This window comes from Pseudophryne corroboree, chromosome 5 (assembly GCF_028390025.1).
Source record: "Pseudophryne corroboree isolate aPseCor3 chromosome 5, aPseCor3.hap2, whole genome shotgun sequence".
In the NCBI taxonomy this organism is placed as follows: Eukaryota; Metazoa; Chordata; class Amphibia; order Anura; family Myobatrachidae; genus Pseudophryne; species Pseudophryne corroboree.
Genome location: NC_086448.1, coordinates 691,708,940 through 691,732,521, shown reverse-complemented (window position 1 = coordinate 691,732,521; position 23,582 = coordinate 691,708,940). Strand labels below are relative to the sequence as shown.

The 23,582-nt window shown below is 50.6% G+C and overlaps 1 protein-coding gene across 7 annotated transcripts in view; it reads left to right on the top strand.

Moving 5' to 3' along the window:
• PDE7A (phosphodiesterase 7A) overlaps positions 1-23,582 on the top strand; it is a 593,823-nt gene that overhangs the window by 329,087 nt on the left and 241,154 nt on the right. Inside the window, exon 1 of one of the 7 annotated variants that reach the window (XM_063923811.1) lies at positions 13,927-16,019. The exons of 5 other annotated variants lie outside the window; for them this stretch is intronic. In XM_063923811.1, the coding sequence (XP_063779881.1) occupies positions 15,882-16,019 (138 nt within the window). In that variant the 5' untranslated portion in view covers positions 13,927-15,881. Of the gene's footprint in view, positions 1-13,926; positions 16,020-23,582 lie in introns of those variants that run through there. One more of the 7 variants, XM_063923813.1, reaches the window with a different exon arrangement.

Genomic DNA, 23,582 nt, shown 5'->3' with positions numbered 1-23,582 from the left:
TGCGATCAACTCGGAATGAGGGCCCATGTGCACTGCAGGATTGGCAGATATAACATGTGCGGAAAGAGTTACATTTGGGTGGGGTGTGTTCAAACTGAAATCTGAATTGCAGTGTAAAAATAAAGCAGCCAGTATTTACTCTGCACAGAAGCAAAATAACCCACCTAAATCTAACTCTCTCTGCACGTTATATCTGCCACACCTGCAGTGCACATGGGGGTTCATTCCGAACCGTTTGCACGCTGCTGGTTGTCGCAGCGGTGCGAACGGGTCGGGACTGTGGCTGCGCGGCACCCGGAATGCACACACGCGTATTAGCCCAGCTCGCAACGACCAGTAGAAAGAAGAAAGTGATCGCTAGCGCGATCGCAAGAAGATTGACAGCGGTGAGGCGTTCCGGGGCGGATACTCACCGTTTTCGGGAAGTGGTGAGTCCAACACCGGCGTGTCCAGGCGTTTGGAGGGCGGATGTCTGACGTCAGTCCCGGGACCTGCATCGCTGGATCGATCGCACAGGGTAAGTAACTCTTGTTTTACAGGAATCTTTTTTTGCATAGCAGGGATGCACAAGCGATCGCAGCCCTGCTTTGCAGAAATACACTTCCCCCATAGGCGGCAACTAGTTGATCGCACGGGCAGCAAAAGGTTGCTACGTGCGATCAACTCGGAATGACCCCCATGGTTTTGCCCAACTGCTAACAAATTTGCTGCTGCGACCAGATCTGAATTACCCCCTAAGTCTTTACCAGCAGGAGATACTGGAGCTCACTCCAGACCTAGAGACAACAAAGCACTGACAGCTTGCCAGTGTTGGGACTTGGAACTTATACCCTGTTCTCGCTGCTGGCTGGATGAACAGCTCACAAGACGAGGAAGTGGTTCCGGATTGGATCCAGGGAGATCAGCTGACCAGGAACTGTCATGACGCTGTCCATGGAACTTAACAGCGGGAACCTTAGCGTGGTGCGGTCATGGAGATCAGCTATGGCCGCCGGTCCCTGGGGCGCTGATATCGAGACCCTAATGCAGCGGCTACCTACACAGAACTTCAGGAGAGCGCACAGATGACGGATAAAGCCTGGGCTTGCGGCGAAAGTAACAGAGCGCGGCTGGGAAGCACTGATAACCTCCGTTTTGTGACACCCACTTAGAGAAAAGGGGATACTATTGGACGATATTTATCTGGCAGGGATGGTGAGGATGAAGATACCGGCTCCTCTTCTCCAAAAACTGCAAGGTCAGGACCCTTCAAATGTCAAGAAAATGCCTGGTCCCATGAGAAAGAGTAAAATATGTATAAGGGGCTAGTAAAAATTTAGGGGGTGCAATTATAAATATAAAATGATTTGTTATGTTAAGTGGAGCAGTGTTACTCCCTGGAGGAGACACAAGCTGCCTCACTGTAACCAGGAGATGGTGAGTGATCCCTCACATGCTGCCCATGTCTACAGTCATGCCGGAGGGAGCAGGTGACAGACACTCTCCACACTGGAAGAGATATAGCACCTGTCTTTCCCTGCTGCAGTTTCTCCTGTATGTCCAGCTGTCTCAGTTGGCAAGGTCCATGTACACACAGTTACTGACGCAGCATACTCTGGGGATGTCTGGTCCTTCTTGCCGCCTGTCTCAGTGTAACTTTCCAGTGGTGAGCTCCTCTCCCACAGCCTTCCCCCCTCTCTCTCTCCTGCCGCTGACCCTATTCCCTTGCTCCCCTCCTCCGTTGTTCTCCCAGTGCTTTTCTTTGCCTTTTCCGTAGCTTCCCAGAGGAGGGAGGGGAGGCAGAGAGAGAGGGGGTGATAGTTAGGAAGCTTAATTAGAAGATGTGAAAGTGACCCTCACAATGCCCCCACAAATCTGGCGCCTGTGGCACATGCCGCCCTCAGCTGCAGCCCTGTCTGCAGCCTCCCTCTCTAGTCAGGGCATTTGACATGTAGGGGTTGATTCATTTGTTTTGTGGGTGCCCAAACGTATTGAGTGCCCACCGGGGCTATTAAATTGTGCCCCCCGTTGGGCGCACATGCACCATATGTGCACCAATTAGTACAGAATTTAGCCGTGTAAAGCGGTAGTTTGAGTGCCCAAACCACAGCGTTTACGCACATTTCAGCTCGCAGCAAGCAACTATTGAATTGCTCCATTAGGCGCCATCTAGTGTCGGCCGGGGAGACCAATAATTGAATTGGCCCTGTAGATGGTGTTGTGTGAGTCTATTGCGCAGGCGTAGATCTCTCCGAATATGGCATTTGTGCCACTTTCCCTGTTATTTCTGTGGTGTCACTGGACAGGTATTGTTTATGGGTGCAGGGTCTGCAGTGTGTCCCACACACTCTGAGCACCCTGCATCCATTAAAGATACACCCATGGGAGTCTATGTGAAGCGTGAAGCTTGTGTGATGCACAGGGTCTACTGCGGTCAAATCAAGCTGTTATGGGGAACCTAGTACACTGTATAAGTGACCTAATACCACTTATTCAGTGTTTTACTTTAGCCATGCTTTAACTATGCACCAGCTGCGGACACATGAAGTTGCCGGCTGTTGCTCTTATGTTGGTAATGGGCTAATATGTCAAAGCCCAAAGTGTCAGTCCACCATACTGCACACAAGGATATGAAGTATTTGCCTGATGGTGAGGTAAACGCTACTGCAGCCATGACTGCGTCTTTGTGCACATCGCAAGTGTGACTTTATGCTAATACCGCCGCTGATAGCCTTCCTTCTGAGACGCCTACCAGCTGCGACTTTATCAGTCAATGTGCATAAAAGGACACATCATAGGTCACATAATCAGACATTGCACAAGTCCTATGCAGGTGCAGACTGTGTGTCAGAACATGGCTGATGGTGCCAGTGCAACTGCGACAAAAGTCACACACTTATCTGCCTACCCACCACTCGGTTACTGTACTTCCCGGGAATGTCCACCAAATTGCCTCTTTCTGTGTCCAAATACATTCTGCATCTTTGGGAGTTATTCGTCAGGAAGCATGTGCAGTGCCACTCGGACTCATGCACTGACTGAAAACACTGGCGCTTGCATACAACATTATCACTGTGCCCCCATGTGACTCATGTCCATAGTGTGACTGAGCATGGCAGGCTGAAGTGGGGGATCAGCATAGTAGGAGTGATTCAGGTCCGGTAGCAGTATAGTTACAAGCACCCTGCCCCACCCACCCCTCTGATTTTAAATAGTCCAACACTCTAGCCTTTACATTTGGAATGAGCACACTGAGGTAAGACTCCTACATTTTGTTTAATATGGCAGTCCATAATGGGGGGAATTCTCTGGGGTGCGGGGCTCCCTGTGCCTGCCGTGGCTGGGTGTCCCTGGGGCATCACAATTTAACACTATTTCATCACTCCATGGCACTTATAGTTTGTTTTATATATATGTAACACCTTCACATAATTTTCTTTTACTCCTCACATTATTCACACATGCAGCAGCAGCTGCTCCTACCTCTTTAACCCTATATTTTTATCACTCCTGCGATGCCCTGGGGTTATCTGGCTGGGTGGCTCTGGGGTGTCCTGCCCCCCGGACCTGAACCCCTATAGTTAGTGTTAGGGACTTACCCAATGAGAGGCTACCTTGATGCGGTGGGTAAGCTCATAGCCCTGGCCAGGAATATGCTATGTGCCTCTGGTTACTACAGGTTGAGCTAGTGTGAGATAGTGCACCTGCTACCTTTTCCTTCTGTACACTTTACTAAGTCTCAAGCAGAGTAGCACCTCACTACCTAATTAAGGTGTGCAAATTAGGGCCCTTTTCCCTCTGTAACTGATGTATTCATACATTTTTGAAGGTAGGAGACACCTTCACCCTAATTTAGCACCCTGCCCCACCCACCCCTCTGATTTTAAATAGTCCAACACTCTAGCCTTTACATTTGGAATGAGCACACTGAGGTAAGACTCCTACATTTTGTTTAATATGGCAGTCCATAATGGGGGGAATTCTCTGGGGTGCGGGGCTCCCTGTGCCTGCCGTGGCTGGGTGTCCCTGGGGCATCGCAATTTAACACTATTTCATCACTCCATGGCACTTATAGTTTGTTTTATATATATATATATGTAACACCTTCACATAATTTTCTTTTACTCCTCACATTATTCACACATGCAGCAGCAGCTGCTCCTACCTCTTTAACCCTATATTTTTATCACTCCTGCGATGCCCTGGGGTTATCTGTCTGGGTGGCTCTGGGGTGTCCTGCCCCCCGGACCTGAACCCCTATAGTTAGTGTTAGGGACTTACCCAATGAGAGGCTACCTTGATGCGGTGGGTAAGCTCATAGCTCTGGCCAGGAATATGCTAAGTGCCTCTGGTTACTACAGGTTGAGCTAGTGTGAGATAGTGCACCTGCTACCTTTTCCATCTGTACACTTTACTAAGTCTCAAGCAGAGTAGCTCTGTTAGGGGGTGGCAGCAGTGCTGTGGGAGTGAGCGGTCACCTCGGAGGCTTGCGATCATCACCCTCAGGAGCTCAGTGTGCTGTCAGCGGAGACAAGGGGCCATTAACCTCAAGGGTTGGATTCTACTCCCCCCCCCCCCTAAGTCCGACGAAGCAGGGAGGCTGTTGCCAGCAGTCTTCCTGTACCTAACTCTTTAAAAAAACAATAAAACTAAAAGAACTCCTAGGAGCGCCCCTAGCTGTGACCGGCTCCACCGGGCACATTTTCTAAACTGAATCTGGTAGGAGGGGCATAGAGGGAGGAGCAAGCCCACACTATTAAACTCTTAAAGTGCCCATGGCTCCCAAGGTACTAATGTGGACCCCAGCATCCTCTAGGACGTAAGAGAAAATAAGATTTTACTTACCGGTAAATCTATTTCTCGTAGTCTGTAGTGGATGCTGGGGACTCCGTAAGGACCATGGGGAATAGTCGGGCTCCGCAGGAGACATAGGCACTTTAAGAAAGAATTTAGATTCTGGTGTGCTCTGGCTCCTCCCTCTATGTCCCTCCTCCAGACCTCAGTTAGAGAAACTGTGCCCGGAAGAGCTAACAGTACAAGGAAAGGATTTTGGTAATCCAGGGCAAGATACATACCAGCCACACCAATCACACCGTATAACTTGTGATAAACTTACCCAGTCAACAGTATGAACAACAACCACAGAGCATCAGTTCAACCCTGATGCAACTATAACATAACCCTTATTGCAGCAATAACTATATACAAGTATTGCAGAAGAAGTCCGCACTTGGGACGGGCGCCCAGCATCCACTACGGACTACGAGAAATAGATTTACCGGTAAGTAAAATCTTATTTTCTCTAACGTCCTAGTGGATGCTGGGGACTCCGTAAGAACCATGGGGATTATACCAAAGCCCCCAAACGGGCGGGAGAGTGCGGATGACTCTGCAGCACCGATTGAGCAAACACAAGGTCCTCCTCAGCCAGGGTATCAAACTTATAGAACTTTGCAAAAGTGTTTGAACCTGACCAAGTAGCCGCTCGGCACAGCTGTAATGCCGAGACCCCTCGGGCAGCCGCCCAAGAAGAGCCCACCTTCCTAGTGGAATGGGCCTTAACTGATTTTGGCAGCGGCAATCCAGCCGCAGAATGAGCCTGCTGAATCGTGTTACAGATCCAGCGAGCAATAGTCTGCTTTGAAGCAGGAGCACCAAGCTTGTTGGAAGCATACAGGATAAACAAAGACTCTGTTTTCCTGACCCTAGCCATTCTGGCTACATAAACCTTCAAAGCCCTGACCACATCAAGCAACTCGGAATCCTCCAAGTCATTAGTAGCCACAGGCACCACAATAGGTTGGTTTATATGAAAAGATGAAACCACTTTCGGCAGGAATTGTGGACGAGTCCTCAATTCTGCTCTATCCGCATGGAAAACCAGATAGGGGCTTTTATGTGACAAAGCCGACAATTCTGACACACGCCTAGCCGAAGCCAAGGCTAGTAGTATGACCACCTTCCACGTGAGATATTTCAATTCCACCGTTTTGAGTGGTTCAAACCAGTGGGATTTCAGGAAACTCAACACCACGTTAAGATCCCAAGGTGCCACTGGAGGCACAAAAGGGGGTTGAATATGCAGCACTCCCTTTACAAACGTATGAACATCAGGTAGAGAAGCCAGCTCTTTTTGAAAGAAAATGGATAGGGCCGAAACCTGGACCATAATGGAACCCAATTTTAGGCCCAAAGTCACTCCTGACTGTAGGAAGTGAAGGAAACGGCCCAGCTGGAATTCCTCCGTAGGGGCATTCTTGGCCTCACACCAAGCAACATATCGTCGCCATATACGGTGATAATGTTGAGCTGTCACGTCCTTCCTAGCCATTATCAGCGTAGGAATGACCTCATCCGGAATGCCTTTCTCTGCTAGGATCCGGCGTTCAACCGCCATGCCGTCAAACGCAGCCGCAGTAAGTCTTGGAACAGACAGGGCCCCTGTTGCAACAAGTCCTGTCTTAGAGGAAGAGGCCACGGGTCCTCTGTGAGCATTTCTTGCAGATCTGGATACCAAGTCCTTCTTGGCCAATCCGGAACAATGAGTACTGTTCTCACTCCTCTTTTTCTTATGATTCTCAGCACCTTGGGTATGAGAGGAAGAGGAGGAAATACATAGACCGACTGGCAGGGCCGGCTCTAGGCATGTTCGAATAGAGCGGCCGCGCAGGGCGCCACCCTTAATGGGCGCCGCGCGCTGGCGCCGCCATATTCGAAGCTGGAGCCGGCCCTGTGTGTGTGTGCAGCGCAGCGTTGTCCCCGCCGTCCGTGTGTGCGGCGTGCGCTGCGCGGCGCCGGTGTCTAACGTCAGACGCCGGCGCCGCGCACACAAGTGGCCGCCCGCCCACCCGCACTCGGATCCTCACTCTCCCGCCCGCCAGCACTGCCGCCAGCACTCCTCCTCCCCCTCTCAGACTCAGCGCCTCAGGTATTTGGTGGGGGGGGGGGGTCAAACATTTATGGATCGCACTGTGGGGGCATTTATCTGGCACACTGGGGGCATATCTGGCACACTGGGGGCATTTCTGGCACTGTGGGGGGCATATCTGGCTCACTGGGGGCATATCTGGCACACTGGGGGCATATCTGGCACACTGGGTGCATATCTGGCACACTGGGGGCATATCTGGCTCTGTGGGGGCATTTATCTGGCCCTGTGTGGGGGCATTTCTGGCACTGTGGGGGCATTTCTGGCACTGTGGGGGCATTTCTGGCAATGTGGGGGCATTTCTGGCAATGTGGGGGCATTTCTGGCACACTGGGGGCATTTCTGGCACACTGGGGGCATATCTGGCTCTGTGGGGGCATTTATCTGGCTCTGTGGGGGCATTTATCTGGCCCTGTGTGGGGGCATTTATCTGGCCCTGTGGGGGCATTTCTGGCAATGTGGGGGCATTTCTGGCAATGTGGGGGCATTTCTGGCACACTGGGGGCATTTCTGGCACACTGGGGGCATATCTGGCTCTGTGGGGGCATTTATCTGGCTCTGTGGGGGCATTTATCTGGCCCTGTGTGGGGGCATTTATCTGGCCCTGTGGGGGCATTTCTGGCAATGTGGGGGCATTTCTGGCACCGTGGGGGCATTTCTGGCACCGTGGGGGCATATCTGGAACACTGGGGGCATTTCTGGCACACTGGGGGCATTTCTGGCACACTGGGGGCATTTCTGGCACACTGGGGGCATATCTGGCACACTGGGGGCATATCTGGCTCTGTGGGGGCATTTATCTGGCCCTGTGTGGGGGCATTTCTGGCACTGTGGGGGCATTTCTGGCAATGTGGGGGCATTTCTGGCACACTGGTGGCATTTCTGGCACTGTGGGGGCATATCTGGCACTGTGGGGGGCATATCTGGCACTGTGGGGGGCATATCTGGCACTGTGGGGGCATTTCTGGCACTGTGGGGGGCATTTCTGGCACTGTGGGGGGCATTTCTGGCACTGTGGGGGGCATTTCTGGCACTGTGGGGGCATTTATCTGGCACTGTGGGGGCACTTATGCATCTGGCACTGTGGGGGCACTTATGCATCTGGCAATGTGGGCATTTATGTATCTGGCACTGGGGGCATTTATGTATCTGGCACTGGGGGCATTTATGTATCTGGCCCTGTGGGGGCATATCTGGCACTGTGGGGGCAATTTTATATATGGCACTGCGGGGACATATCTGGCACTGTGTGGGCATTTTTATATCTGGCACTGTGGGGGCACTTATGTATCTGGCACTGTGTGGGCACTTATGTATCTGGCACTGTGGGGGCATTTATGTATCTGGCACTGTGGGGGGGCATATCTGCACTGTGGAGGCATTTATGTATCTGGCACTTTGGGGGCATTTATGTATCTGAACTGTGGGTGCATATCTGGCACTGTGTGGCCATTTATGTAGCTGGCACTGCTGGGGGGCATGTCACGTGTAGCTGGCACTGCTGGGGGGCATGTCACGTGTAGCTGGCACTGCTGGGGGGCATGTCATGTAGTGTTCCCGCTAGGTGTCTGTGGCTAGGGAATGTGTCTCAGTGCTCTCCCTGGTGCAATGTGTCTCAGTGCTGTGCCTGACGCAAAGTGTATAGGAGGTTCTACCTGGTGCAGTGTGTATTAGCTGCACTACTGTGTGGTGTAATGCAAATTGCCACTATTATGTGGCCACGTACCTTCCCCACGAAGTAACTCCCCTTAATTTTTGCTGCGCGCCTTCGGCGCGCACTGTCCATTCTTTGACATATAGGTATGGGAACAACAAGCAGTATGTACATCATTTTGCCCTCCTAACTTAAAAATGTGCCCTTCCTGTGATCAGCACCATGCCCTAAAAAGTGAACACTATCATGTGTAGCTGGCACTGCTGGGGGGCATGTCATGTGTAACTGGCACTGCTGCGGGGCATGTCATGTGTAGCTGGCTAGCTGGCACTGCTGCGGGGCATGTCATGTGTAGCTGGCACTGCTTCGGGGTATGTCATGTGTAGCTGGCACAGCTGCGGGGCATGTCATGTGTAGCTGGCACTGCTGCGGGGCATGTCATGTGTAGCTGGCACTGCTGCGGGGCATGTCATGTGTAGCTGGCACTGCTGGGGGGCATGTCATGTCTATCTGGCACTGCACATTATGTGTATCTGGCACTATACTGGAGACATTGTGTGTAAGGAACACTACTGTGACTATGTGTAAGGCTGCTAATTGTGTGAAAATATGTTTATAGTTTGATGATATGAAGTTATGAGGCCACGCCCACTTTTCCAGAGGCCACACCCACTTTTCCAGGAGCGCGGGGGGGGTGCTTTTACATTTTCTCGCTCAGGGTGCTAGTAGGCCTGGAGCCGGCCCTGCTGACTGGAACGCCCACTGTGTCACCAGGGCGTCCACAGCTATCGCCTGAGGGTCTCTTGACCTGGCGCAATACCTCTGTAGCTTTTTGTTGAGGCGGGATGCCATCATGTCCACCTGTGGCAGTTCCCACCGACTTGCAATCTGCGTGAAGACTTCTTGATGAAGTCCCCACTCTCCCGGGTGGAGGTCGTGCCTGCTAGGGAAGTCTGCTTCCCAGTTGTCCACTCCCGGGATGAACACTGCTGACAGTGCGCTCACGTGATTCTCCGCCCAGCGCAGAATTCTGGTGGCTTCCGCCATTGCCACCCTGCTCCTTGTGCCGCCTTGTCGGTTTACATGAGCCACAGCGGTGATGTTGTCTGACTGAATCAGAACCGGTTGGTCGCGAAGCAGGGTCTCCGCTTGACGTAGGGCGTTGTATATGGCCCTTAGTTCCAGGACGTTGATGTGAAGGCAAGTCTCCTGACTTGACCACAGACCTTGGAAATTTCTTCCCTGTGTGACTGCTCCCCACCCTCGGAGGCTTGCATCCGTGGTCACCAGGACCCAGTCCTGAATGCCGAATCTGCGGCCCTCGAGAAGGTGAGCACTCTACAGCCACCACAGGAGAGACACCCTGGCCCTGGAGGATAGGGTGATTAACCGATGCATCTGAAGATGTGATCCGGACCATTTGTCCAGTAAGTCCCATTGAAAAGTCCTTGCATGGAACCTGCCGAAGAGAATGGCCTCGTATGATGCCATCTTTTCCAGGACTCGAGTGCAGTGATGCACTGACACCTGTTTTGGTTTTAATAGGTCCCTGACCAGTGTCATGAGTTCCTGAACTTTTTCTATCGGGAGATAAACCCTTTTCTGGTCTGTGTCCAGAATCATGACCAGGAAAGGCAGACGAGTCGTAGGAACCAACTGCGACTTTGGAATATTTCGAATCCAGCCGTGTTGCCGTAACACTTCCAGAGAACGTGCTACGCTGATCAGCAACTGCTCTCTTGGCCTCGCTTTTATGAGGAGATCGTCCAAGTATGGGATAATTGTGACCCCTTGCTTCCGCAGGAGTACCATCATTTCCGCCATTACCTTGGTAAATATTCTCGGAGCCGTGGAGAGACCAAACGGCAACGTCTGAAATTGGTAATGACAATCCTGTACCACAAATCTGAGGTACGCCTGAAGAGGTGGATAAATGGGGAAATGAAGGTATGCATCCTTTATGTCCAGAGACACCATAAAATCCCCCCCTTCCAGGCTTGCAATGACCGCTCTCAGCGATTCCATCTTGAACCAGAACCTTTTTAGGTACATGTTCAGGGATTTTAAATTCAATATGGGTCTGACCGAACCGTCCGGTTTCGGTACCACAAACATGGTCGAATAATAACCCTTTCCTTGTTGAAGGAGGGGAACCTTGACCACCACCTGTTGAAGATACAATTTGTGAATTGCAGTTAACATTATTTCCCTTTCTAAGGGGGAAGCTGGCAGGGCCGATTTGAGGTATCGGTGAGGGGGCATCTCTTCGAATTCCAGCTTGTATCCCTGAGACACAATATCTATTGCCCAGGGATCCAACTGGGAGTGAACCCACTTGTGGCTGAAATTTCGGAGACGCGCCCCCACCGGACCTAGCTCTGCCTGTGGAGCCCCAGCGTCATGCGGTGGATTTAGTGGAAGCCGGGGAACTAGCTGTGTTGTGCAGCTGCTTTCCTCTGCCCCTGGCAAGAAAGGACGCACCACGGACTTTCTTGTTTTTCTGTGATCGAAAGGACTGCATTTGGTAATACGGTGCTTTCTTAGGCTGTGAGGAAACATATGGCAAAAAAAATTGACTTTCCAGCCGTAGCTGTGGAGACCAGGTCCGAGAGACCCTCCCCAAACAATTCCTCACCCTTGTAAGGTAAAACCTCCATATGCCTTTTTGAGTCGGCATCACCTGTCCATTGCCGAGTCCACGGGACCCTTCTGGCAGAAATCGACATAGCATTTATTCTAGAACCTAGGAGGCTAATGTCTCTTTGAGCATCTCTCATATAAAGGACAGCGTCTTTAATACTCCCCAGGGTCATTAATATAGTATCCTTGTCTAAGGTATCAAGTTCCTCAGATAAGGTATCCGTCCATGCTGCTACAGCACTACACACCCAAGCCGACGCGATTGCCGGCCTCAGTAAGGTACCTGAATGTGTATAAATGGACTTCAGGGTACCCTCCTGTTTTCTATCCGCAGCATCTTTGAGGATAGCCGTATCCTGTGACGGCAGGGCTACCTTCTTGGATAAGCGTGTCAAAGCTTTGTCCACCCTGGGGGAGGATTCCCAGTGTAACCTGTCCGTTGGCGGGAAAGAATACGCCAAAAGAATCCTTTTGGAAATCTGCAGTTTTTATCTGGAGATTCCCAAGCCTTTTCACATAACTCATTGAGCTTGTGTGAGGGGGGAAAAGTTACCTGCGGCTTCTTTTCCCCATACATATGAACCCTCCCGTCAGGGACTGGGGTTTCCTCTGTGATGTGCAACACATCCTTAATAGCTATAATCATATAACGGATGGATTTAGACAATCTTGGCTGTAACTTTGCATCATCGTAATCGACACTGGAGTCAGAATCCATGTCGGTATCCGTGTCAATAATTTGGGATAGTGGGCGCTTCTGAGACCCTGTCGGCCTCTGCGACATAGGATCAGGCATGGGTTGGGACCCTGACTGTCCTGAGGCTTCGGGTTTTCCAACCTTTTATGTAAGGAATTAACATTATCATTTAAAACCTTCCACATATCCATCCAATCAGGTGTCGGTGCCGTCGGCAGAGACACCACATTCATTTGCTCCCGCTCTGCTTCCACATAGCCTTCCTCAGACATATCGACACAAGCGTACCGACACACCACACACACAGGGAATGCCCTTTTTGAAGACAGTTCCCCCACAAGGCCCTTTGGTGAGACAGAGAGAGAGTATGCCAGCACACACCCCAGCGCTATATAACCCAGGAATAACACAGTAACTTAATGTTAACCCAGTAGCTTCTGTATATTGTGTTTTTAGCGCCTAATTATGTGCCCCCCTCTCCTTTTACCCTTTTCTACCGTGATCTGCAGGGGAGAGCCTGGGGAGCTTCTTCTCAGCGGAGCTGTGAAGAAAAAATGGCGTTGGTGAGTGCTGAGGGAGAAGCCCCGCCCCCTCGACGGCGGGCTTCTGTCCCGCTAAAATACATATCTTTTTGGCGGGGGCTCATACATATATACAGTGCCCAACTGTATATATGAGTACTTTTGCCCACAGAGGTCCATATGCTGCCCAGGGCGCCCTGCACCCTTACAGTGACCGGAGTATGTGAGGTGTGTTTGGAGCAATGGCGCACAGCTGCAGTGCTGTGCGTTACCTTATGTGAAGAACGGAGTCTTCTGCCGCCGATTTCGAAGTCTTCTTGCTTCTCATACTCACCCGGCTTCTGACTTCCGGCTCTGCGAGGGGGACGGCGGCGCGGCTCTGGGATCGGACGACGAGGGTGAGATCCTGTGTACGATCCCTCTGGAGCTAATGGTGTCCAGTAGCCTAAGAAGCAGGACCTAGCTTCAGAGAGTAGGGCTGATTCTCTCCCCTCTGTCCCACGATGCAGGGAGTCTGTTGCCAGCAGAGCTCCCTGAAAATAAAAAACCTAACAAAATACTTTCTTACAGCAAGCTCAGGAGAGCTCACTGAACAGCACCCAGCTCGTCCGGGCACAGATTCAAACTGAGGTCTGGAGGAGGGACATAGAGGGTGGAGCCAGAGCACACCAGAATCTAAATTCTTTCTTAAAGTGCCCATGTCTCCTGCGGAGCCCGTCTATTCCCCATGGTCCTTACGGAGTCCCCAGCATCCACTAGGACGTTAGAGAAATTATGTTTGAGGTGGCGAGATGACATCCAAGATGAAAATGTAGAAAGGCATTCAGTGACATTGACCAATACAGATGGTGACAAATCAAATCTGGAGAGGATAGGTAGATGTATCATCCGCATACAGAGATAACACCGAAATCTGATTGAGCTGATTATTTTGCCACCAAGAGATGAGGTCATACTTGCCTACCTGACCCTCTCCATGAGGGAGAAAATGCTCTGTTCCTGGACTTTCCTGGTAATGTATGATTGCCATCACCTGTGGTGAAACACCTTTCTTATCAATTGACTAGCTCACCACAGGTGATGGCAATCATACATTACCAGGAAAGTCCAGGAACAGAGCATTTTCTCCCTCATGGAGAGGGTCAGGTAGGCAAGCATGGATGAGGTAAAGATTGAGAAAAGCAAAGAATGAGCCTTGCTGTACGCCAACTGATAGCGGTAGTGAAGAGCAGGTGGATTCAGAGATGTGGTCACTGAAATAGAGATTAGATAGGTAGGATGAGAACCAAGAAAGGGAAGTGACCCGGACTAGGGATTGTAGTATATGACAAGAGAGTGGTCAACAGTGTCAAATGCAGCAGAGAGCTCTGTGTCTATCTATAGCTATATGTATATACAGTCCTCATGTCTCTGTGGCACAGGTGATGGAACCTCTGGCACTGGCTCACCAGCAGGATGCGGATTGCTGTGACGTCACCGCAGCTGGAGAGCCGGAGCAGCCCCGCATTGCCCTCTCCCCGCACACACACGGCGAGTCACGTGGTGCCGCGGTGTCGCTCCGGAGGACGGTCACATGACGTGTGCTGTGTGAGCCCGGCAGGCAGCCTCCTGTGTAGTGTGGTGGCCGCAACCGGCGGTATGGGCAGCTGCTGAGAGGCGTGCATACGGGATACTGGGCGCTGTGGTTTTTTTCCTTCCTTTTCATTTGCATTTTTTCCCGTGTGTTCGGCAGCGACGGTGCAGCGGGCGGGACGGGCACTGAGGAAGGGGGGCGAGCATGTTCCTCCGGGGAGAGGGAGGGCTGTCTCCTAATTGTGACTGCTGCAGGGAGAGACTAGCTGCTGTTGCAATCACACAAAGGCTCCGGTACCAGGCAGCGTCGCCAGGGTGCGTGTAGGGCTCACAGCCCTGGGAGAGCAGGAGCGGCTCATTCATTCCGCACCGAGCATTGCATCCTCCGCACATCCTGCATCCAGCGAGCCGGGGCCGCCTCCGGGTGATCAGAGGCCCCGATTGCCGCGGCCTGTATCTCGCCCGGAGCCGGGGAGATGCGGCAGTGAGACGGCGGAGAAGATGGGAATACTGCGCCTGCACGGAGGGAGGAGAAGAGAGAGCCGCCCGTACACTCCGGTCTCATCCCACCAGCCCCGGGCTGCACGGCCAGGGGGCCCGGGCACTGAGAACACGGGCCCTGCAGGGCCACATCGCTCCCTCTGAGGAGCACAGCAGGACGGAGAGCTCCCCTGTCTGCCCACCTGCTGCAGGGACCTGGCACCGGGGACGGGGCATCTCTCCTGCACTCATTCATTACTCACCTCCTGGATTATTTTAGAACAACAATCCCCACGGATTCCTCCCCGCCTTCCCTTTTCTTCCCAATAACACCGTCCCCACAAGTGCCCTGCTGAGTGCATTCCCTACGTGACCTCCCCAGCTATACCTGCACCTACTCTGCTTCATCCCATATCCTTGGGTGACCTCCTCAGCTATACCTGCACCTACTCTGCCTCATCCCATATCCTGGGGTATCCTCCCCAGCTATACCTGCACCTACTCTGCCTCATCCCATATCCTTGGGTGACCTCCTCAGCTATACCTGCACCTACTCTGCTTCATCCCATATCCTGGGGTGACCTCCTCAGCTATACCTGCACCTACTCTGCTTCATCCCATATCCTGGGGTGACCTCCTCAGCTATACCTGCACCTACTCTGCCTCATCCCATATCCTAGGGTGACCTCCCCAGCTATACCTGCACCTACTCTGCCTCATCCCATATCCTGGGGTGTCCTCCCCAGCTATACCTGCACCTACTCTGCCTCATCCCATATCCTGGGGTGTCCTCCCCAGCTATACCTGCACCTACTGTGCTTCATCCCATATCCTGGGGTGATCTCCCCAGCAATACATACACCACCTCTGCTTCATCCTATCCAGGGGTGACCTACCCGCAGTACACCTCATCTGGTTTATCCCATAAAGGGATAACCTTCCCAGCAATTCCTGCACCTCCTCTGCTTCATCCCACCCAGGGGTGACTTGCCCGCAGCACACTTCATCTGGTTCATCCCATAAAGAGGTAACCTTCCCAGCAATTCCTGCACCTCTGCTTCATCCCATCCAGGGGTGACTTGCCTAGCAATACCTACACCTCTGCTTCATCCCATCCAGGGGTGACCTCCCCAGCAATACACCTCCTCAGCTTCAGCACTTCAAAGGCTGTGTGTATCAGATTGCAATGCATGACTTTCTTTTTCTGGATAAGGATTTTGTGCCCGGAGGAATACAAGAGAAATTGCTGCTGGGTGTTTTGGTAGAGATGGTGTCTAGGAATATTACATATATCTTCTCCTGACCCATAGTCTTCTTGAGACCCTGGTTTATCCCTATACTCTACTTTTTTTTTTTTTTTTTTGTCTCCCTTGTGTTTCTTTGTGATTTGCCCCCCTGAGGCATTGTTCAATGGAAGTATGTTACCAGTTGCCGGTGCTGCCCCTGGACAGGCCGGTACCGAAGCATGTCCTGAGCCGCAGAGGTGCCATCAGCTTCAGTTCCAGCTCGGCACTGTTTGGATGCCCCAACCCTAGGCAGCTTTCTCAGGTAAGGGGCATTCATAGGGCATGCTGCTTGGAGTGGGATCAAAGTCTGCTCTTTGTAACTTGTGTTTTCTTGCTCTGTTGGGCTGTTTGTCAGTCATCTTACCAGTTGTAGAGTTTTCCATTTTTGTTTAAAATGCTTGTATTGTTATGGACCTTACCCTTCTGACTTTTACTATGTCCTCTTTAAGCCAGTAGATGTTATCAAGTAGTTTGGAATGCTAATGTTATCAGGTATTGTTTAGTGTTGCTTATGTACCAATAATTCATTGTTAACATTTGAACAACTCTGCTTAACTGTATAGTTGGGCTAAGCAAAGTGTGTATTTACATTCCATTTAAATCAGCATATATATCCAGTCAATAAATTTGTTTTCAGTCATTGTTTGCACAAATTGTTTTTAAATTCCCATTTTTTTTTTCTTTACTAGATGTAATCCTTGTGATACAATATTACAATTGACATTTATTACAAATTGCAGCCTCTCTTGCATAGGGTTTGTCAACTCCAAGTGCACCTGCTTAATATATAATACTAGATAAAGGATTGTCAATGATTTTGATTGAACAAAGAAGATGGAAGTGTACGGTGCAACATTTGCCTTGGTGAAAGATGGAAATAACTAGTTTTTTGTTTTCCACTTTGTAAACTTAGAATACACATTTCATGCTTTATGTTTATACTATGAGGAGACTGGCTTGCTACTGGCTGCCAAGGTGAAAGGGAATAAGTGACTATCCTAACCACAATGTTTGTACTTCAAAACTCTGGCGAACAGTCATGTAGAACAAAGGTCTGCATCAGACAAATCTGGGATCCAGCTTGATGTTTTACCATGGTCTCTTGGTTCCTGGATTTTAACTATCTGTGGGTAGTGTCTCACAAGAAGTACATCAAAGCTTGGACAAACTGAGCCACATGAAAAGAAGTATATATTGTACTTGCATATTTCTATGGCTGTAGCATACCGGAACTTGAGCTGTTGCCAGCCAAGCCTTATGTAAAAGCTAGATTACAAAACTGGTTTGAATGTTGAGCAGTTAGCATGTTAACCTGAGTCAAATGACTTTACTATTTGCCAGAACCACAAGTTCAGTGTGTTTGTTTCCTTTGCCACTGGTAATGGATAAGTGAAAACGTACTCCTCACTGTACCTCTGACCGCGATTGGTTTAAGGTCTAAAGGCCCGTATTCATGGGCTGATGTGGGAGAGATGTGTGCTGAGCGCGATGTGTGCTGAGCGTGCGGGGGGAGGCGTGTGTGCTGAGCGTGCGGGGGGAGACGGGGGGGGCCGCTCATTTCACCCAGTGGGTGAAATGAGCGACCTGCTAGGTTGGCCTGCATGCAGGCCAATCTAGCACCAGCGATAGCGATGCGCGGGGCTGCGCATCGCTATCGCTGTGGGGGGTACACAAGGAGCGATCATGCTTAAAATCTAAGCAATCTAGTCAGATTGCTTAGATTTTAAGCAGCGATCGCTCCGTGAGTACCCCCCTTTAGGGTTTTAGGGGTCAATTTAATTAGATGCGAATTGAGTTGTACGGATTACATGTGCAATCCAATTCCAAACTTGCATTGATTTTTCAGAGGAAATTTGCGTGCAAATGTAGGGAAACCCTTTTTCTCTAACGTCCTAGAGGATGCTGGGACTCCGTAAGGACCATGGGGATAGACGGGCTCCGCAGGAGGCATGGGCACTTTAAGAAAGACTTTGGATCTGGGTGTGCACTGGCTCCTCCCTCTATGCCCCTCCTCCAGACCTCAGTTTGATGCTGTGCCCAGTGGAGACAGGGTGCTTTCAGGGAGCTCTCCTGAGTTTCCTGTAAAAGAAAGTATTTTAGTTAGGTTTTTTATTTTCAGGGAGCCTGCTGGCAACAGGCTCCCTGCATCGAGGGACTGAGGAGAGAGAAACAGACCCACTTCTCTGAGTTTCAGGGCTCTGTGTCTTAGGCTACTGGACACCATTAGCTCCAGAGGGATCGGTACGCAGGTCTCACCCTCGCCGTCCGTCCCAGAGCCGCGCCGCCGTCAGATAGAAGCCGGGTGAGTATGTGAGGAAAAGACTTCAGAGGCGGCAGAAGACACCTTGATCTTCATAGAGGTAACGCACAGCAGTGAGGCTGTGCGCCATTGCTCCCATTCACCTCACACACATCGGTCACTGTAAGGGTGCAGGGCGCAGGGGGGGGCGCCCTGGGCAGCAATAAAAACCTCCTGTGGCAAATACACATATATACATGTACAGCTGGGCACTGTACATGTATAAAAAGAGCCCCCGCCATGTTATTAAGAAATTTGAGCGGGAGAGAAGCCCGCCGCCGAGGGGGCGGGGCTTCTCCCTCAGCACTCACCAGCGCCATTTTTCTCCACAGCACCGCTGAGAGGAAGCTCCCAGGACTCTCCCCTGCTTAACACACGGTGAAAGAGGGTTTTAAAGTAGAGGGGGGGCACATAATTGGCGCATATACATGCTCCAAAAGCGCTACTGGGTAAACATTCTGTGTTTTTTCCTGGGTCATATAGCGCTGGGGTGTGTGCTGGCATACTCTCTCTCTCTGTCTCTCCAAAGGGCCTGGTGGGGAACCTGTCTTCAGAAAAGAGCTTCCCTGTGTGTGTGTGGTGTGTCGGTACGCGTGTGTCGACATGTCTGAGGTTGAAGACTCAGGAGGAGGGGGAGTGTATGAATGTTAGGTCTCCGTCGGCAGCGCCGACACCTGACTGGATGGATATGTGGAATGTTTTAAGTGCTAGTGTTAATTTATTGCACAAAAGATTAGACAAAGCTGAAGCTAGGGTACAGTCAGGGAGTCAACCCATGTCTGTCCCAATGTCGCCGGGACCTTCGGGGTCTCAGAAGCGCCCACTATCCCAAATAGTTGACACAGATACCGACATGGATTCAGACTCCAGTGTCGACTACGATGATGCAAAATTGCAGCCAAGGGTGGCTAAATGTATTCGATATATGATTATCGCAATTAAAGATGTTTTGCATATCACTGAGGAACCCCCTGTCCCTCACACGAGGGTACACATGTATAAGGGAAAGAAATCTGAGGTCACCTTTCCCTCTTCACATGAGCTGAACGAATTATGCGAAAAAGCGTGGGAAACTCCAGACAAAAAACTGCAGATTCCCAAAAGGATTCTAATAGCGTATCCTTTCCCGTCACAGGACAGAATACGGTGTGAATCCTCCCCTAGGGTAGACAAAGCTTTGACACGCTTATCAAAAAAGATAGCGCTCCCATCCCAAGATACGGCTACCCTCAAGGATCCTGCTGAACGCAAGCAGGAGGTTACCTTGAAGTCCATTTACACACATTCTGGTACGTTACTCAGACCGGCAATTGCGTCGGCCTGGGTTTGTAGTGCTGTAGCAGCGTGGGCAGATTCCTTATCAGCGGATATTGAGACCCTTGATAAGGATACCATTTTAATGACCCTAGGGCATATAAAAGATGCTGTCTTATATATGAGGGATGCTCAGAGACATTAGTTTACTGGGTTCCAGAATAAACGCTATGTCTATTTCTGCTAGGCGAGTCTTATGGACCCGACAGTGGACGGGTGATGCCGACTCAAAGAGGCATATGGAGTTTTTGCCTTACAAGGGTGAGGAATTGTTTGGAGAAGGCCTCTCGGAACTCGTCTCCACAGCTACGGCAGGTAAATCGAATTTTTTGCCTTTTATTCCCTCACAATCTAAGAAAGCGCCTCATTATCAAATGCAGTCCTTTCGTTCAAATAAAAGCAAAAGAGTACGTGGATTGTCCTTTCTTGCCAGGGGTAAGGGCAGAGGAAAAAAGCTGCACAACACAGCTAGTTCCCAGGAACAGAAGTCCTCCCCGGCCTCTGCAAAATCCACCGCATGATGCTGGGGCTACCCTGAGGGAGTCCTCTCCAGTGGGGGCACGTCTTCGACTTTTCAGCCACATCTGGGTTCACTCACAGGTGGATCCCTGGGCAATAGAAATTGTTTCCCAGGGATACAAGCTGGAATTCGAAGAGGTGCCTCCTCGCCGGTTTTTCAAATCGGCGCTACCAATTTCTCCCCTGGAAAGGGAGAGAGTGTTACATGCGATTCACAAATTGTGTCTTCAACAAGTGGTGGCCGAGGTTCCCCTGCTTCAGAGAGGGAAGGGGTACTGCTCAACTCTGTTTGTGGTCCCGAAACCGGACGGTTCGGTCAGACCCATTTTGAATTTAAAATCCCTGAACCTTTACTTAAAACGGTTCAAGTTCAAGATGTAATCGTTCAGAGCGGTCATCGCCAGCCTGGAAGGGGGGGATTTTATGGTATCTCTGGACATAAAGGATGCATACCTGCATGTTCCCATATATCCTCCTCATCAGGCGTACCTGAGATTTGCGGTACAGGATTGTCATTACCAATTTCAGACGTTGCCGTTTGGGCTTTCCACGGCCCCGAGAATTTTCACCAAGGTAATGGCGGAAATGATGGTGCTCCTGCACAAGCAGGGTGTGACAATTATCCCGTACTTGGACGATCTCCTCATAAAAGCGAGATCACGGGAGAAGTTGCAGAACAGCCTATCCCTTTCACTGAAGGTGTTACAGCGACACGGCTGGATTCTCAATATTCCAAAGTCGCAGCTGAATCCCACGACTCGCCTGCCCTTCTTGGGCATGATTCTGGACACAGACCAGAAAAGGGTTTTTCTTCCGATAGAAAAAGCGCAGGAACTCATGACTCTAGTCAAGAACCTGTTGAAGCCGAAACAAGTGTCAGTACATCATTGCACTCAAGTCTTGGGAAAAATGGTGGCGACATACGAAGCCATTCCCTTCGGCAGGTTCCATGCAAGGACTTTCCAATGGGACCTATTGGACAAATGGTCCGGGTCACATCTGCAAATGCATCAGCGGATCACCCTGTCCCCCAGGGCCAGGGTATATCTCCTGTGGTGGCTGCAGAGTGCTCACCTTCTAGAGGGCTGCAGGTTCGGCATTCAGGATTGGATCCTGGTGACCACGGACGCGAGCCTCCGGGGTTGGGGAGCAGTCACACAGGGTAGAAATTTCCAAGGCCCTTGGTCAAGTCAAGAGACTTGTCTTCACATCAACATCCTGGAACTAAGGGCCATATACAACGCCCTGCGTCAAGCGGAGACCTTACTTCGTGACCGACCAGTTCTGATCCAGTCAGACAACGTCACCGCAGTAGCTTATGTAAACCGCCAAGGCGGCACAAGGAACAGAGTGGCGATGGCGGAAGCCACCAGAATTCTTCGCTGGGCGGAGAATCATGTAAGCGCACTGTCAGCAGTGTTCATTCCGGGAGTGGACAACTGGGAAGCAGACTTCCTCAGCAGACACGACCTGCATCCGGGAGAGTGGGGACTTGATCAGGAAGTCTTCGCACAGATTGCAAGTCGGTGGGGACTGCCCCAAATAGACATGATGGCGTCCCGTCTCAACAAAAAGCTACAAAGGTATTGCGCCAGGTCAAGAGACCCTCAGGCGGTAGCTGTGGACGCCCTAGTGACACCGTGGGTGTTCCAGTCTGTCTATGTATTTCCTCCTCTTCCTCTCATACCCAAGGTGTTGAGAATAATAAGAAAAAGAGGAGTGAGAACAATACTCATTGTTCCAGATTGGCCACGAAGGACCTGGTATCCGGATCTGCAGGAAATGCTCACAGAAGATCCGTGGCCTCTTCGTGGAAGACAGGACCTGTTGCAACAGGGTCCATGTCTGTTCCAAGACTTACCGCGGCTGCGTTTGACGGCATGGCGGTTAAACGCCGGATCCTAGCGGAAAAAGGTATTCCGGATGAGGTCATTCCTACACTAATAAAGGCTAGGAAGGATGTGACATCTAAACATTATCACCGAATATGGAGAAAATATGTTTCTTGGTGTGAGGCCAGGAATGCTCCTACGGAAGAATTCCATCTAGGCCATTTACTTCACTTCCTACAAACTGGAGTGAATTTGGGCCTAAAATTAGGCTCCATTAAAGTTCAGATTTCGGCCTTATCCATTTTCTTTCAAAAGGAATTCGCCTCTCTGCCTGAAGTACAGACTTTTGTGAATGGCGTACTGCATATTCAGCCTCCTTTTGTACCTCCGGTGGCGCCTTGGGACCTTTAACGTGGTGTTAAGTTTTCTTAAGTCACATTGGTTTGAACCACTTAAAACAGTGGAGTTGAAATATCTCACTTGGAAGGTGGTCATGTTGTTAGCCTTGGCTTCGGCTAGGCGAGTTTCGGAATTAGCGGCTTTATCTCATTAAAGCCCCTATCTGGTTTTCCATATGGATAGAGCGGAATTGCGGACCCGTCTTCAATTCCTACCTAAGGTGGTCTCATCCTTTCATATGAACCAACCTATTGTCGTGCCTGTGGCTACGCGAGACTTGGAGGATTCCGAGTCCCTTGATGTGGTCAGGGCTTTGAAGATTTACGTGGCCAGAACGGCTAGGATCAGAAAAACAAAAGCACTGTTTTGCAGCCAACAAGGATGGCGGCCCTGCTTCAAAGCAGACTATTGCTCGCTGGATCTGTAACACGATTCAGAAGGCGCATTCTACGGCAGGATTGCCGTTACCAAAATCGGTTAAGGCCCATTCCACTAGGAAGGTGGGCTCGTCTTGGGCGGCTGCCCGAGGGGTCTCGGCACTACAGCTGTGCCGAGCTGCTACTTGGTTGGGGTCAAACACCTTTGCAAAGTTCTATAAGTTTGATACCCTGGCTGAGGAGGACCTCCTGTTTGCTCAATCGGTGCTGCAGAGTCATCCGCACTCTCCCGCGCATTTGGGAGCTTTGGTATAATCCCCATGGTCCTTACAGAGTCCCAGCATCCTCTAGGACAGGGATGGGGAACCTTCGGCCCTCCAGCTGTTGATGAACTACACATCCCATCACGCCCTGCAACAGTTTTAGCATGGCTAAATGGCAAATCTGTAGCAAAGCATGCTGGTATGTGTAGTTCAACAGCAGCTGGAGGGCCAAAGGTTCCCCACTCCTGCTCTAGGACATTAGAGAAAATAAGATTTTAAACCTACCGGTAAATCTTTTTCTCGTAGTCCGTAGAGGATGTTGGGCGCCCGTCCCAAGTGCGGACTACTTCTGCAAGACTTGTATATAGTTATTGCTTTCATAAGGGTTATGTTATAGTTTCGTCGGTTTTGGACCGATGATATGTTGTTGTTTTATACTGTTAACTAGATAGTATATCACAGGTTATACGGTGTGATTGGTGTGGCTGGTATGAATCTTGCCCTTGGATTAACAAAAATCCTTTCCTCGTACTATCCGTCTCCTCTGGGCACAGTTTCTCTGAGGTCTGGAGGAGGGGCATAGAGGGAGGAGCCAGTGCACATCCAGATCCAAAGTCTTTCGTAAAGTGCCCATGTCTCCTGCGGAGCCCGTCTATCCCCATGGTCCTTACGGAGTCCCAGCATCCTCTACGGACTACGAGAAAAAGATTTACCGGTAGGTTTAAAATCTTATTATTTCAAGGTGGAAATGTTGGACACAGAGCAGAACATCTGGTACACCCCTCCCAATGAATAATCACACACTTGGCCAAATAACATAAT